This window comes from Nannobrachium achirus (assembly GCF_963921795.1).
Source record: "Nannobrachium achirus genome assembly, chromosome: 2".
NCBI lineage: Eukaryota > Metazoa > Chordata > Actinopteri > Myctophiformes > Myctophidae > Nannobrachium > Nannobrachium achirus.
In genome coordinates, this window is record NC_137811.1 from 52125422 (window position 1) to 52138768 (window position 13347).

General features: G+C 45.1%; 1 protein-coding gene across 1 annotated transcript in view; it reads right to left on the reverse strand.

The window, feature by feature from the left end:
- vps13b (vacuolar protein sorting 13 homolog B) overlaps positions 1–13347 on the reverse strand; it is a 495502-nt gene that overhangs the window by 96623 nt on the left and 385532 nt on the right. The window contains exons 39-41 of the mRNA XM_080748468.1: positions 12079–12290; positions 9837–10053; positions 4613–4797 (exon numbers count right to left, since the gene is read on the reverse strand). Of these exons, the coding sequence (XP_080604594.1) occupies positions 4613–4797; positions 9837–10053; positions 12079–12290 (614 nt within the window). The remainder of the gene's footprint in view (positions 1–4612; positions 4798–9836; positions 10054–12078; positions 12291–13347) is intronic.

A 13347-nucleotide genomic window follows, 5' to 3' on the forward strand; every position in this document is an offset into this window, starting at 1 on the left:
GTAACGAAGAACGTTTTTCAGTACTTTGTACTTTTATCCGTTACATTTTAACACAAGTATCTGTACTTTCTATCCACTGCATTTTCAAAACAGGCTTGCTACTTTGGTTTTATGTTAATGTTGCGCCGAAGCGTTGCAGATCAAACGAAATTATTAGAGCGCTCGATCATCATGCATAGAGGCTGCGGTGACGCTCTGGCTGGCCAGAGTGAGAGAGTGACAATGAGTCACGTAGGGCAAGCACCGGTCTATTTACTTCCTGTAACTAGACTAACAAATAAAACTAATCATATACATAATAGCCTAATACCTTATGCTCTTATTTTGAAATCCACTGTTTTCAGAGGAAGGAAGGTGGTTTAATTCTACCATCATAACAATGCTGTAAACCATTCATCTTATCACGACTTTCAAAAATGTCAACACAATTCACGTGGATTATAACTACTATAACTCTATGGATTATAAACACAAGACTTTGGCCATTCTGCTCCTGTAATGCACACGCGTTGGAAGTGCGTTCTTTTTGAACCTCCGAAGCTTAGGTGAGTCAGTGGCAGAGTTTTTTATCTCATGATACTGGATAAAGTGTTGCCCTGTTTCAGGGCTAAATAAAGTAGTGCTTCTGTCAATTTGTGTGTGGAAAAGGTGAAATGGTCTGCACAACTGTAGCTTAATCTTTTCGTCATCTTTGCCTCGCAATAGCCTTTAGCGTGTGTGTGTGTGTGTGTGTGTGTGTGTGTGTGTGTGTGTGTGTGTGTGTGTGTGTGTGTGTGTGTGTGTGCGCGTGTGAGAGTTCACTTCTTTCATGTCCGCAACCTCATCCTGCAGTGTGCACGGGAAAAGTCTCCCCTACAAGTGTTTTATTCTTCAAGATTTTACAGCCGCCGTTGCCAAGAAGTGTGCAAGCTTCGGCAATGTAAAACGGGAGTTACGCTCGTTCCCGTCTCCTTTTTTCCAGCTGTCCTCAAAATCACCACGCCGATGGGATATCGGCTCAAAACGTGGCTTTTGAGCACTTTGTGCCAAGATGTAGGCCCGATGTAGGCCACAGCCCGGACAAAGCCAGATGTTGGAGCTTATAGCTCCTTCGAGGAGCACCGTTCAAAAAGGGGAGAAGGGAGGGAGTGGAGAGAGATGAGGAACCAGCTGTGTTCCATTCATATGCACACCTCGTGTCCCTGGCTTCTCTTAACCCAGGTGCTCAAGAAGAAGAAGCACTCACTGTCCACAATACACAATACAGAGCAAATGAGAAGTCTCACCAAGAAATCTTTCTGTCGTTCCATTTATCAAAATCTCTCTATCGGTTTCCATCTCTCCATATCTCCATCTCTGTGTTGCAGCATGGTAATTTTATAGGCCTGAGAAATGACTACAGCGCTCTTTCTCTTAGCTGCTCTCTCCTTCTCTCTCTTGCTCTTCTTCCTCCTTGTGTAGCAAACTAAATTCAGTCGGAGCAGAAACTGTGCCGTTACTGTACTGCTTTTGTGGACTTTTATGACAGCATTTCCGTTCCCTGTAGCTGGACTTTCTCTGGCCTTCAAATAAAAAATGAATTAATTGAGACCTTTTGAAGTTTCACATAAAGGAAAGCATTAAAAAAAAAAAAAAAAAAAAAAATATGCGCCAGAGGCTGAAATCAGTTAAATCTGGGATCACAATGGGCTTGGCTAATGACGGAGGGGCCTTGTCCAAATAACCCCCACAAACCCTGCTGCACCCCACCCTGTTCTCAAACACACACACACACACACACACACACACACACACACACACACACACACACACACACACACACACACACACACACACACACACACACACACAGGCTTATTCTGTGAGAGCGCTAGGATGAAAATATGAGGCAAACAGGGCTGTGGTGTCACATCAATAATACAGATCCAGTGTCTCATAATTACTCCACAATCACAAATGGCCCGAGATACACAATACTGTATCCAATGGTGTTGACAAAATACACCAGATCAGCTTTCATCAGTGGGCTTAAGTGAAGTAAATATACAATATACACTTCACATGAAAGATAACAACAATGACCTTGAAGGAAACACTATTTGAAATGCACACAAACTGACTCCTATTATAGACAAGCCTGTTGCAAAAGATTATAAATGTGTACATCACACGAACAAATGGTATGGAATAATGGATTTAAAAATGGTTACTGTAGATGCAAGCCAGATTTCAGCTTTTTTAACGGCTGATAAGGATCCCTAATGTTGCAGAACTGTTTAGACAGTTTTTGTAGCTGTATATATATATCAATGATCTCCATGACCTTGGCTTCATCCGCTCCCCCCCACAGAGAGACCATCCCGTCCCGTCCCATCCTCACATGGAGTTGTTTTTAGTAATAGATGGGTGTTGGGAGCCTCCTCCTTTCATCACCTCCCCCATGGAAGACTCATCACCTGATTCCTTTTAACAGACTTGTCAGAGGAGACACGGCCACGCCAGACGACAAGAGAGGAGAGGAGAGGATGATGAGAAAACCACATGTTCATCATCCACAGGCCCCCCCTCCCTCCGAGTTAGCCCTGATTTATACTTGGTTGTGCGCAGTGGCTTGCACCAAAAACAGCCGATCTACAAGCTCACAGCACGTCAAAGCACAATACGTTTTGGGTTTGTAGATTTGTTCTTTGCTGACACCAGCGCACAACTAAGTATAAATCAGGCTTTACACTTTTACAAAATACACATGCGTGCTTGACATATACATTGAATTCAAAAACACGCACAAAGATCATCAATCTCATTACTGACATACTGTAGAATTCCAGTGCATATGCAATATCTGTAGATGTAGTTTGTATGTTTGCGCACATGTGTGTGCATTCCTGCATGCATGTGAGCACTCGCATGTGTGGTGTTGTGGTGGATCCCAGCTCCCTGTCTCTCCTGTCAGACAGCACACGGGGGGTTTCACCAACCCTGCGTTTCATCAACTCATGAAAAATCATCCCCTCTCTCTCTCTCTCTCTCCTGGACGCAAGAAAATGTATTTTCACACATATCGGCTTACAGAGAGAATCCCGAGAGCGACACTGAAGACATCACCTCCCTCTATGTCAATCTCTCACTCCTCCAACGCCCCTCGCCCATCCATCCCTGTCCATCTCTCTCTTCCCCTCTTCTCCATTCATTCCTCTCATGTCCATCTCCCCCATCCCCCGCCCCCCCCCCCCCCCCCCCCACACACATCCATCAACTCTCTCTCTTTTTTTCATCCCTGTACGGTTCTACTGTAACTCCATACAAAGCCAAATCATCAAGGGGACTTGTTCATTATAGACTTAGCAGCTGTGAGACCCCGGAGTGATGCCAGACATCTGCAGCACCTTGTAACCCCTAAATGTCTCTGCCTGGACACCAAGACAGACAGACAGACAGACAGACAGACAGACAGACAGACATACAGTACGGGAGGAACGGCCTGAGGTGAAGTGACTGAAGGTATCCAGGAGAGCAGCCCAGGGAGGGGTACCGTAAATGCAGCTTCTGCCTCCGAAGGGGGAGGAATGGAGTGAACAAGAGACACAAGGGGGACAGGAGAGGAGAGTAGAACAAAGGAGGGTGGAGAGGTGGATCCTAGATCGGGAGGAGATGGAAGAGTGAAGAAGAGTGATGGCCAGGAGAGGAGAAAAAGGGACGTCTTGACCTCCCCACCCCTGCTGAGGCCCTGCACACTGCAGTAGCTGCTGTAGGCTGCCAAAATATAACCTCATCTGGGGGCAGAGACACCTGGCCACTCACGCCGCAGGTTCCCATGATGACTTGTGCAGCTGTCCGAGCATGTATTACATGTTTGAAGGACAGCAGGGGGGGGGGCTCTGTCTTTCAATAACATGGAGCAGTATGGGAGCTCTCGTGAGGATGATTTCAGAGGACGCCGTGGGACGCGGCTGTGGCAAGCGGCCCAATTCGAAGACAGTTTATTTCTCTTTCACTGCAGTGGAGGTGCAGAGGGGAGCGAAGGGGGGAGGGGGGTATGTCTGTGCAGCTTTCTCTTCTCATCTTACACCATCTCTCTCTCTTTCACCTCCTTCACAGTTGTGGGACTTCTAAGACCATTTTACATCCTCTTATACACGTTCACTATGTATATCCAAAACAAAAAGTTGACCCGACTTTACCACTGAGGTATCAGCTGAACAGATCATGAGTATTTGTTTTTACATTTCTAAGTAGCTGAGGCTCTCATCCAGAGTGACCTATGATAAGTGAGCAGGCACATGTAGGGTATTTTACTTTTAGCACAGGGATCGATCCTGTGATCCTTCTAATCACCACTAGGGACAGAGGAAGCAAGCACAAACTGACACAAGAGTGCAATGAGCATACAAATCAACATTTTAAACTCAGTTCTGCAGGTCTTTACTCTGACTGAATAATATACAGTGTGTGTGTGTGTGTGTGTGTGTGTGTGTGTGTGTGTGTGTGTGTGTGTGTGCGTGCGTGCGTGCGTGCGTGCGTGCGTGCGTGCGTGCGTGCGTGCGTGCGTGCGCGTGCGTGCGTCTGTGTGTGTGTGTGTGTGTGTGTGTGTGTGTGTGTGTGTGTGTGTGTGTGTGTGAGAGAGAGCCCATACCTGCAGTGCATCCCCCAGGTCAGCGGTGCTGATCTCAGGGTCCTCTGTAGTGTTGAACGGGACCGGCGTGATTCTTACGAACGTGAGAACGCGTGGCTCAGGGTACCTCCACATCATCACACCTGGACTGTCCTCTGTCTCACTGTAGAACACTACTTCATAGGAACCCGGCAGCCTCTGGGAGGCTATGGACACAACCAGTGAAGAACCAGAACAAGAAGAAGAGACAAGATGAAAATAAGAACATAACCAATTTTAAGGCTTTGCACACTGCTGTGTTCTTTCGCAACTGTCGCTACTGGGTCCCTTGCTCTCTTTCTCCTCTCTCTCTCCTTTGCCTGAAAAACCTTTTTGCGGATTTCGGATATCCAAAACGCAATTATATCCATTTCCATGAACTAAAAAATAGTTTCTACCACCCTGATTGCTGCTCATATAAACAAGACAGTGACTAATGTGGCTTTTGTGCGAACTGTAGCTATGGATAGCAAGTGACTACTGTAGGTGTGAACGAAGCACCAATGATGCTCTAATGCGCCAACATGAGTGTAGCAGCTGAGATAAGCTGTGATCAGTTTATGTTTGCACATTAAAGCATCATTGGGGTTACATGTGTGGGGACAGTTATACAGATGACCACTTTTATGGGTACAGATATACAATACAGAACAACCATGTTCTAGAACAGGGGTCTTCAACAGGGGGTCTGGGACCCATAGGGGGTTCTCAGAGTTACTACAGGGGGTCCTCCAAATCTTTGTGTGATAGAAACTTTTTTCCTCCTCTATTATATTAACACTTTGCTAGCCGAAATAGAATGGCTGTTGATAGATTAGCCGTGAAATTTCTATTATTGTATTATGATCTGAGACATAATATTATGTTTATAAACATGAGCCCGCCACCCCTCCTTCTTGGACGGCGCTTTTTTCTTTTTTTCAATCCCCAGGTCGTTAGCTCACCATGATTATCTGGATCTCCGTTGGGATAGAGTGGCAGTTTTGGCCGAGGCATCTTCTCCCCGTGCGTTTCGCGTGCGCGATCCGTGCGCATATAATCCAAGCATATAATCCAAGAATGACTGAACAGTCGATGTGACCATTTTGGCTAGCTTAGCCCTTAGCACTGCAGCTATGCTAATGTTATCGTCTAAACAGTAAACGGACGGCTGCTGGGAAGCCTCTGGAAGGAATGGACCTGACGTCACTTCTGCTTCATGTCAGATGAGCCATGCGCTATCGATGGACGAGTGGTGACTAGGGAAGGTTAGACGATCGCCGATTTTCGGATAAAAATCATTTCTTTCGTTTTTAATGACCCAGTACGGTAAAAGACGGCGCGGCTGAGACTCCTTGCTCAGATGTCCGGTATATTCCGGTTTTAATATTAAGGGGCTCCCCGTGGCTTGCACAGTGTTAACCACTTGAACCATAGCGTCCAGAGAACTTTAGCCAAAAATAGCAGATCTACAAGCTCACAACGCCTCGCAGCTTGTAGATCGGTTATTTTCGGCAAATAGACTAAGTATAGAGTGAAAGGTCAAGTTTATTGTCTCCACCAGCCGAAGGCATGGGGGAGAGTATGTTTTCCCCTCCGTCCGTCCGTGTGTCCGTCCGTGCGTGCGTCCGTCCGTCCGTCCGTCCGTCCGTCCGTCCGTCCGTGTGTGTGTGTGTCCTCGCAGTTTGTGTGCAGCTAATCTCAGTCGCCGTTGTCCCGGTCGCTGCCAAAGTGAGCACACACATTCCCTGGATGCCAATCTAGAACCTCTGCCCTAAATTTTTCAAATGGGCCTTTTCTAGCGCCACCTAGTGGCCGATGTTCGCAAAACACATTTCTGTGCACTACTCTTACAGATTTTGTCCAAAAATCCTACAAATCGGTAGGCAGTATCTCGACAGTCATGTGATCGACACGGATCTGTCCGATTTTGCATATTCCATCCTGATTGGCTAAGATTGGCTTCCAAAGTTTGTAGGATTGAGCCGTTTTGAACAAAATGCCTCAAATCCCAAACGCAAAGTGCAATTATCATGAAATCGCGCACACACGTTCCCACTAGGTCGAGGAAGAAATGCCACTTCACATTTTTTAAATCAGCCTCATGGTGGCGCTATAACAGGCCGATTTGTGGTTTTACCTATAACTCCACCGATCAGTTTCAAACTTTGTAAGCGGACTCCCTAGAGGCCAAGGAAAAACCCTTTCCCTGCATTTTTCACATCAGCCTTTTATAGCGCCACCAGGAGGCCGACTTATGTAAAACACAATTTTTCCTATTATTCCTTGAGATTTTATCCAAAAATCATGCAAATCGGTACACAGTATCTCTATAGTCATGTGATCAAGTCCGATCCGTCTGATATTTCATATTCCATCCTAATTTGCTAATGGCTTCCAAAGTTTGCGGGATTGCTCAGTTTTTGAACAAAATGCTTCAAATCATCAACGCAGCTTGCGATTACCGTGAAATTTGCCACACATGTTCCCACTATGTCAAGGAACAAATGCTACCCTTTTCATGTTGGCTTTTTATAGCGCCACCAGCAGGTAGACTTTAGTAAAACACATTTTTGGAACACAATGCCTCAAATCATGCATGCAGTGTCCGATTGCCATGAAAGGTCTAAGGTGAAGAACATATTCCAGCCTTTTTACATTGGCCTATTATACAATAGTACCACCAGGACGCATGGCCTGGTGGAGACCTGTGATCGGAAGAGCACTGCTTCTAGTTAAGTATTGACAGTTCAATAATCATAAATACACTGATGATTGTGCTGTCAAAAGATGAAACTATAATATAGTTATGGAATCTATGAAAAGGTAATGGGGTCCCTGCTTCATCTCTCTCTCAACAAAGGGTCCTTGGCCTGAAAACGTTGAAGACCCCTGGTCTAGAACAATGGCCCCTTCGGTGCCTAGCCATAAAAATGTTTTTCAACATCTAAATTCTTCACTTTTAGTTGCTGAATTCCTGCCCTGCCCTTACATACAGTATACAAAAAAGGTTTAATAGAAGCTGCAACAAAAATCCCAGTTAAAATGGAACTGGCCACTTCATACCATCATGGCAAACCGGTCCGCTGTGCCTAAAGAGGTCATTGTGACTGACATTCAGCCATAGTCTGCAGTGCTGTGAAGCTGTTATGTCTAGTTCTACTGTGGAATCTAACCCTGCAACACAATATCTTGAAGTTTCCGTGCTTTCAGAATGTTTACATGCCTCAGAAGTAGTGAATAAACAAAGCCAGTGAGTAAACATTTTGCCATTGACTAAACAACCATTGATTGAACCAGACCGAGCACCTGCAGACTCTGTGAGAGGAGGTCCAGCACAGGATCTAAACCTCTGAGTGGTGTTTGACTTTAGCCATGGCTGCTGTTTGGGATTCAAGTCCTTTGGAAAAATGTTTATTTGAAGCACAGAACGGCTGCTTTGCTTTGCTTGGCCCCCGAGGGCTACAAACAACACCAGATCTTCTAGTTCCACAAAATCATATTTTAAAAGGCTGCACAATTCCACAAGGGCTTATTTTCCTTTGAAGTGAAGCGTTAAGCTGGCCACTTGAAGGTGGACGTCGTATTGTTGTATCAGTTTGCTGAAGCTTTTGTTTGTGAACAGGGCTCGACACAGGAGAACAAGTTGCTTTCATGAGCCCTTTGTTTTCATTGGTGTCAGTTTGAGACTGCTCCTCAAGAGAGAGAGAGAGAGAGAGAGAGAGAGAGAGAGAGAGAGAGAGAGAGCACTTTTCCTTCCCCACTTTCATCATCCATCTTTCTCTCCTCCCTTCATCCATCTCTCTCTCCCCTTCAGTGTTGGTCAGTGGGGCTAAGAGCTCTGGGTCTGGGTCTAGGTCTGGCCTGGCTGTTGACAGCATGCTGCTGACAGATTGTCCTCTCTGTTCCACTTTACTACTGTACACTGTTCTGTTCTGCAGGCTGCATATTAAATGCTTCAAAGACCAAGCAGAACGGTGCAACAAACAAAGACTCCAAACCACAGCTGATCAGGAGCCAGAGAGAAGTTTGATCTGCTGTGTATAACGCAAGAGAGAGAGAGAGTGTGTGTGTGTGTGTGTGTGTGTGTGTGTGTGTGTGTGTGTGTGTGTGTGTGTGTGTGTGTGTGTGTGTGTGTGTGTGTGTGTGTGTGCGCGCGCGAGACTGCGCGCACACAATCTTGTGCGCATGTGTCACAGAGGACAGTGTGCAATAAGCAGAGGGAGGGGGAATAAACAGTGTATTACCCGGAGTGGAACCAGACGGGCATGTCCCCAGAAACTCTTTTCATCTGACTTTGATCTATTCTAGGCGAATGCAAATCTTAAAGTGATATTTCACTTATAGCAAACCTTTTTTTGTATATTTCATTGAGCTAACGCTTTACATACAATTTATTCAATCACCAGGGCTGACCACTCTGGACACCAAAGGACTAGTAGTTTAAACCAGTTGTTAAATCCTACTTTTAATCCATCTTGTCCATGTATAGTACACAGTCTGCACACTGGACACACTATTTAATTCAGTGTCCTGGATTTTACAAGACAAGTCATGCCTGTTGACAATCATCCACACCGAGTGCTGGGTAGGAAGAAATCCAGAATGCCAGTGGCCATACTGTAGCAGATGCCAACAGCAATTCATTCTGGAGGATGTTTACTCATGACATGATCCTTCATGCAGGTGTGCATGATGAAAAGTTCCATAGAGTTAGAACTTGTCACTTTAACCACATGAACGTCTAGCGTCCGTATTCTGGGAAGCCCAAATACGTAAACATCTGACAACAAATATTTTCAGCAAAGAGATTTGGTGTTAAGGGAGAAAAAAGGATATATAGACCACTGTCAAATAAATATTTAAGGTAATGCGTTTAAAGGAGAATTCTGGACTAGCCGTTTTATTACCTTAATCTGATGTTATGATATCACAGAATGAGTGGTAATTTTATTTTTATTTCATTTTGAGTCCACCACAGCTCCAACCACGAGTGGTGGGGTACAATGCTAAATCGCTTATTTGTATCGCTGTATCGCTTTTTTGAAGATATGTGTTGTTCACAATGACACAATACTGTCCACAGTGTTGGTGTACAAATTCCCAAATGAGCGGAGAAATAAGAAAAGTCTGGGATTTTCCTTTAAGTGGTTAAATGGAACTGGTTAACGCGAAGTAAAGTCTAACAACATATACCCTCTACAAGGGCATGTGCCATCACATTCACCTGAGTCCTGGATATACTGGAAGAGTCCAGTACGCAAGTCATCTGAACTGTGCTCTGTCCTTGGTGAGAGGGAACCCGGGGAGGACAATGGCTGTGTGTGGCAGGGTTTATCTTGGGGACAATTGTCAGTCGACAGCCCTGTCTGGAGCAGGAGGTAGGCCTGAAGGTGTTCTTCCACCAACTTCAGGCAGTTGAGATGCTCCTGGCCCCAAAAGACCTGGGAAAACAGAGGTAGTTATAACGGAGAAGATGGCACAATGAGGAGCTAAGTTAGGGGTAGTAGGGAGAAAGAGTGAAATAAGGACTACTGGCACAGGCAAAGAAAGACGAAGAATGGCTATTCATACTGTATGTGGATCAGTGAAAAGATGTTATGATCGATAGAGAGGTAGAACTATATACAGCAGGGGTCTTCAACATTTTCAGGCCAGGGACCCCTTAGTTGAGAGAAAGATGAAGCAGGGACCCCCAAAATCTGTTCATATTCATAGATATAGTTTTATTGTTTGACAGCACGATCAACAGTGTATTTTGGATGTTAATGTGTGTTTTCAGATATTTAACCACTTGAACAGTCAATACTTAATAAACTTGACATTTCACTATGTACTTAGTCTGCTCTTTTTCCCCTACAAAGCTCTTTGCCAAAAATAGCCGATCTACAAGCTCACTACCCCTCGCTGCGAGGCGTTGTGAGCTTGTAGATCTGCTATTTTTGGCTAAAGTTCTCTGAATATGTACTCTAGGGTTCAAAACTTTAATATAAAAAAGGAGAAAAAAACTTTCTATCACTCAAAGATTTGGAGGACCCCCTGTAGTAACTCTGAGGACCCCCTAGGGGTCCCGGACCCCCTGTTGAAGACCCATGATATACAGTATAAATATAAATACAGTATATTTACAGAGGGAGAGAGAGAGAGAGAGAGAGACATAGACAGACTGAGATAAAAAAAGAGAGGAACAGATAGATGGACAGGGTGGAAAGGGTGGAGGAGATGATAAACAAAGTCAGTCAGTGAAACAGAGACAGGTAATCAACTGAACTGACGTTCTGTTCCAAAACAGGAAGGCTGGCGGTCAGGGGTTACCCTTAACCTCCTCACTAACCCTAACCATACACAAGCTAACATCCTCCTCACTAACCGGCGGTATTCCCCTTCGCCTCTCTCCATCAAAGCAAAGCCCTGCCTCGGTTTGGCCTGACGACCAGGAATCTCTGAGTCAAAAACACTTCACACATGGAGCGGCCTGCCTACGCGCCCGCCACTCACTGCAGCTCAGCTCGCAAGGGGCGGATTATGACTAAACTCTCAAAACAGGAAAATTTGGGGATTTCTCAGGTTTTGGAAAGAGGCAAAAGAGAGCGAGAGAGAAGGAAGGAATCGGGAAGGAATTCCGGTGGTTTTTGTGCAGGACTTGATTAAAACACCGCAAGCGGCAATATTTGCAAAGGGAAATGTACGATTATGTATTAAGTGTTGAATTGCGAGTGATCTCTCTGTTAATGGGCACGCAATAAAGGCATTATGACTGAAGGGGAGGGGGGAGGGGGTTCCCCTTAAGTAACGTGGAATACTGGACCAGTAATGATACCCTTAGTTAGTCATATAAAAAAGGGGACTTTTCAGTTCGCGTATTATGTAACATGCCACCTCTCAGGGCAACAGGCGCACACACAACATACCCCCCCACCCATACGTACTCAAATCGTCTGATATTATTCCATCACTTTACCAGCATAGATGACTCAAGGTTACAAGGGAACGGCAGCCTTTAAATCTTACTGTCATCACTTAAATGGTACAGAGGATTGAGACCATGGTAGAAATGAGTTGGAGGTGAGGATGTGAGTGGAGTGCTGAGTGTTCGCTGGGCTGTGGTGGAGGGTGTGAGCTAAAGAATACTGTAGAGAAAATTAGCACGGAAAACCAAATGAAAGACTGAAAACACCCAAGACTTTGGTTGAAAATAATAAAAGTATAGTTGTTTCATTTTGTGATCGAGGGCGTGTGTGTTAATTTAACACTCTGGCCTGTACTGTGCAGGTACAGTAGTGAGGGCAATGAGGTTGTGATGATGAATGTAATGTAAAGCAACAGGTCAACTTATGCCATCCCACATGAACAGTACATTTTGTGTAAAAAGAAAAACTAAATATTAATAATATCATAGCATCACAGATCTCTTTTTGTGTGCATTCACTCTCATAACAATGCCACCCTTCACATTGGAGGATTCACACCTGCAGCAGGCCTCCCTTCAGGTCCAGCAGTAGTTTGGCAGGACCGGGCTCAGGTCCAGGGCTGCCACTGTGCCGACACCAGCGCGCCTCCAGGGCGGCGCTGCAGGAGAAAGGGCCCAGCAGCAGTCGACTCTGCTGCTGACGCTCCTTTAGGCCTGTTCTCACCGACATATTCTGCAGCTCTAGCAGCACTGAGGCAGCCTGGGCTGGATCTAGAAGGAGAGAGAGACAGACAGACAGCGAGAGAAACAGAGACAGATTGATTGATTGATTGATTGATTGAACGTTTTTATTGCGACCGTCAGGTCGCAGTTACTATCAAAACCTCCACCGGTTGTCAGTCAGTCTTTCAGTCAGTCAGTCTGTCAGTCAGTCAGTCCCGTCACGTGACTGTCACGTCACGGTCGCTTATCTCCCAATTAGGGAGTCTTACTGGTTGACAAAAATACATTATACATCACCATTATTTCTACACATCTGTCAAAAGGATAGAATGCTGACTAGAAAGGAAATTGCAAGTATGGTTGCACTGACGCGAGGAATCCACTGTGTGTGTGTGTGTGTGTGTGTGTGTGTGTGTGTGTGTGTGCGTGCGTGCGTGCGTGAGTGCATGAGTGCGTGCGTGTGTGTGTGTGTGTGTGTGTGTGTGTGTGTGTGTGTGTGTGTGTGTGTGTGCATGAGAGAGAGATGTGAATGTGAAAGAGAGACCACTCAGTGAGTGATGTGTAATAGGTCTGGGGTGCATGTAGAAAGGATATTAAATAATATCACGTATCAGCTAAAGTGAAGGAGAAAGAGAGAGAAAAGTCAAAGAGAATGAAAGAAAGCAGTTCCAGTGACGTGTGCAACCTAGACTGGGTGTAGGAGGATAGAAAAGGAGTAATGAGTGATGCATGCAGTCTAGAACCAGAGGTCAATGAGACTCAGACGTGTGGGCAGTAGTTTGACTTGGAAAAAACGAGCAAAGTGATGGCGATGTTCTGAGAAAACAACATCTTGAAAGAACAATCAAGTAATACTTAACCATTTTAATTTTTATATATGTACTGTATATATTTTGTTGAAATACATATCCATTAATGGATCTGAATTTCAACAAAAACATATTGGTCGGTAACACACCATTGGTTCCACTCCCAAATCTAGTGTGCTGCACGCAATGAATCCGCTGTATTTTGAACTAAACTAACACAATCTGGCTTCCAAACATCAAGGCAGCACAAAATACAAACACATCAGTCGCATCACTGGCCTTCCAAAACATGTGCT